The sequence below is a fragment of the Chiloscyllium plagiosum genome, chromosome 8 (assembly GCF_004010195.1).
Source record: "Chiloscyllium plagiosum isolate BGI_BamShark_2017 chromosome 8, ASM401019v2, whole genome shotgun sequence".
Lineage (NCBI taxonomy): Eukaryota > Metazoa > Chordata > Chondrichthyes > Orectolobiformes > Hemiscylliidae > Chiloscyllium > Chiloscyllium plagiosum.
This window is the reverse complement of record NC_057717.1, coordinates 68,506,587-68,509,275: the sequence shown is the minus strand read 5'-3', so window position 1 is coordinate 68,509,275 and position 2,689 is coordinate 68,506,587. Positions and strand designations below refer to the sequence as shown.

General features: G+C 43.3%; 1 protein-coding gene across 1 annotated transcript in view; it reads right to left on the bottom strand.

Annotated features, from left to right (window-relative positions):
• The window catches only part of LOC122552344 (phosphofurin acidic cluster sorting protein 2-like), a 130,702-nt gene that overhangs the window by 84,514 nt on the left and 43,499 nt on the right, over positions 1-2,689 (bottom strand). Inside the window, exon 7 of the mRNA XM_043695097.1 lies at positions 1,369-1,523. Coding sequence (XP_043551032.1) covers positions 1,369-1,523 — 155 coding nt within the window. The remainder of the gene's footprint in view (positions 1-1,368; positions 1,524-2,689) is intronic.

The following is a 2,689-nucleotide window of genomic DNA, read 5'->3' as shown; positions in this document are numbered from 1 at the left end:
GAGGAATCAACCTTTTCAGACTGAGATGAGGAGAAATGTCTTCACCCAGAGAGTGGTGAGCCTGTGAAATTCACTACCATTAAAAGCGATTGAGGACAAAACATTATGTTTTCAAGAAGGAGAATGATATAGCCTTTATGGCTGAAGGGATCAAGGGGGAGAGTGGGATTAGGGATTGAACTTGATGATCAGCCATAATCATATCCAATGATAAAGCTGAATCAAGGGGCCAAATGGCCTATTCCTGCTTCTAACTTTTATGATTGATCACTAATCCTCAACTCCACTTTCCAGCTTATTCCCCGCAACCCTTGATTCCCTTCCTGGTTAAAAATTTGTCTCTCTCAGCTTTGAATATACGTAACAACCCAGTCTCGACTGCCCCCTGTGGTAAAGAATTCCACAAATTCACGATCCTTGAGAGGAGAATTTTCTCCTCATCTCCGTCTTCCTAGACTCACCCACAAGAGGCAACAATCTCTTCACATCTCCCCTGTCAAGCCCCCTCTTTCAATAAGGTCGTCCCTCATTCTTCTAAACTCCAGTGAGTACAGGCCCAACCGACTCAACCTCTCCTCATCAGACAGTCCCTCAAATCTACATTCACCTTCTTAATTCAAGTGTTTCATGTATATTGTAAATTATTATGGCCCAGCACTGACTCCTGTGGCTCTCTGCTAGTTACAAGTTGCCATCCTGAAAATCCCAACTCTCTATCATCTATTAGTTAGGTAATCCTCTATCCATGCTTATACACCACCCTCAACATCAGGAGATTTTATTTTACTAAGTAGCCTATTGAAAGCCTTTTAGAAATCTAAATATGTTGCAGATACTGGTTCCCCTTTTTCTACCCTGCTTGTTGCTTTGTCACTGAACAGTAGTAAAATTATCAAGCATCATTTCCCCTTCATGTCACCATGCTGACTCTGCTTGACCATATTGTGCATTTCTAAATGCTCTGCTATCACATCCTTTCTAATATATTGTAACATTTTCTCAATAACACACATTAAGCTAATGGGTCTATAGTTACCACAGGATGGGTGTGGTATGGCCACTGTATCAGTAGATGTCAGATTGAGCTTGGCAGTGATGCCCTCCATGGCCCAATATCTCACTGACTGACTCATGTCGGCAAATACATCAGGATGGCTTGTGCCAGGGCAACATGTCCCAGAAAGAACTCAACACTTTCAGCAGGTGATGGGGCAAGTCAGAAGTGCAAAGTAAAATGAAATAAACATGGAATGACGTGGATTGAATCTGTTGGTGAATGGTTGAATGGTTTTGGTCCTATGTGAAACAGATGTATTGTAGACAGACACAGATGCTGGCACAAGTGATATCCAGCTATGGACCCCTTACCTAGCGGTACAATCAGGAAGCGAATATAATTCAGCCAGTCTGGAGTTTTGCTTGCTAATTGCTCGACAAAGAACCTCAGGATGGTGCTGAGGAAGCTCTGGTCCCCAGCCAGTGCCACTTTGACTGGAGGGGGCATCTGTGAGTTACAATTACAGCTGCAGAGACAAAAAAAAGGTGAAAGTGTGAGTAAGAATCCCCCTCTAGCTCCACACTGCAAAACTATACTTTGAATGTCTGAGTAGTGCCAAACTGCCTGAGATCTGCCAGGATAGAAAACAGGGAGACCCACAATACTGTTAGGGAGGGAATTCCAGGATTTTGACGCAGAGGAATGGCGAGATATTTCCATATCATAATGGTGAGTGGCTTGGAGGGGAACTTGTAGGGGCTTATGTGTTTTTTGTATTCATTAACAGGATGTGGACATCACTGGAGGACCACAGTTATTGCCCATCCCTACTTGCCCAGAGGGCAGTTGAGAGTCAACCACGTTGCTGTGGGTCTGGAATCACTTTTAGGACAGACCAGGCAGATTCCTGTCTCAAAAAAGCATTACTGAACCAGATAGGTTATTTTCCTGACAATCAACAATGTCATCATTAAATTGTTTCAGATTATTATTCAATTCAAGTTTCACCAGTCACCATGTAGAAATTTGAACCCAGGTCCCTCGAACATTACCAAGTACTCTGGCAAATAGTGCTTTGGCAAATAGGATTAAGGAGAATCCAAAGGGTTTTTACAAATATATTAAGGACAAAAGGGTAACTAGGGAGAGAATAGGGCCCCTCAAAGATCAGCAAGGCAGCCTTTGTGTGAAGCCGCAGAAAATGGGGAAGATACTAAATTAATATTTTGCATCAGTGTTTACTGTGGAAATGGATATGGAAGATATGGATTGTAGGGAAATAGATGGTGACATCTTACAAAATGTCCAGATTACAGAGGAGGAAGTGCTGGATGTCTCGAAACAGTTAAAGGTGGATAAATCCCCAGGACCTGATCAGGTGTACCCGAGAACTCTGTGGGAAGCTAGAGAAGTGATTGCTGGGCCTCTTGCTGAGATATTTGTATCATCGATAGTCACAGGTGAGGTGCCAGAAGACTGGAGGTTGGCAAACGTGGTACCACTGTTTAAGGGCGGTAAAGACAAACCAGGGAATTATAGACCGGTGAGCCTGACCTCGGTGGTGGGCAAGCTGTTGGAGGGAATCCTGAGGGACAGGAAGTACATATATTTGGAAAAGCAAGGACTGATTCGGGATAGTCAACATGGTTTTGTGCGTGGGAAATCATGTCTCACAAACTTGATTGAGTTTTT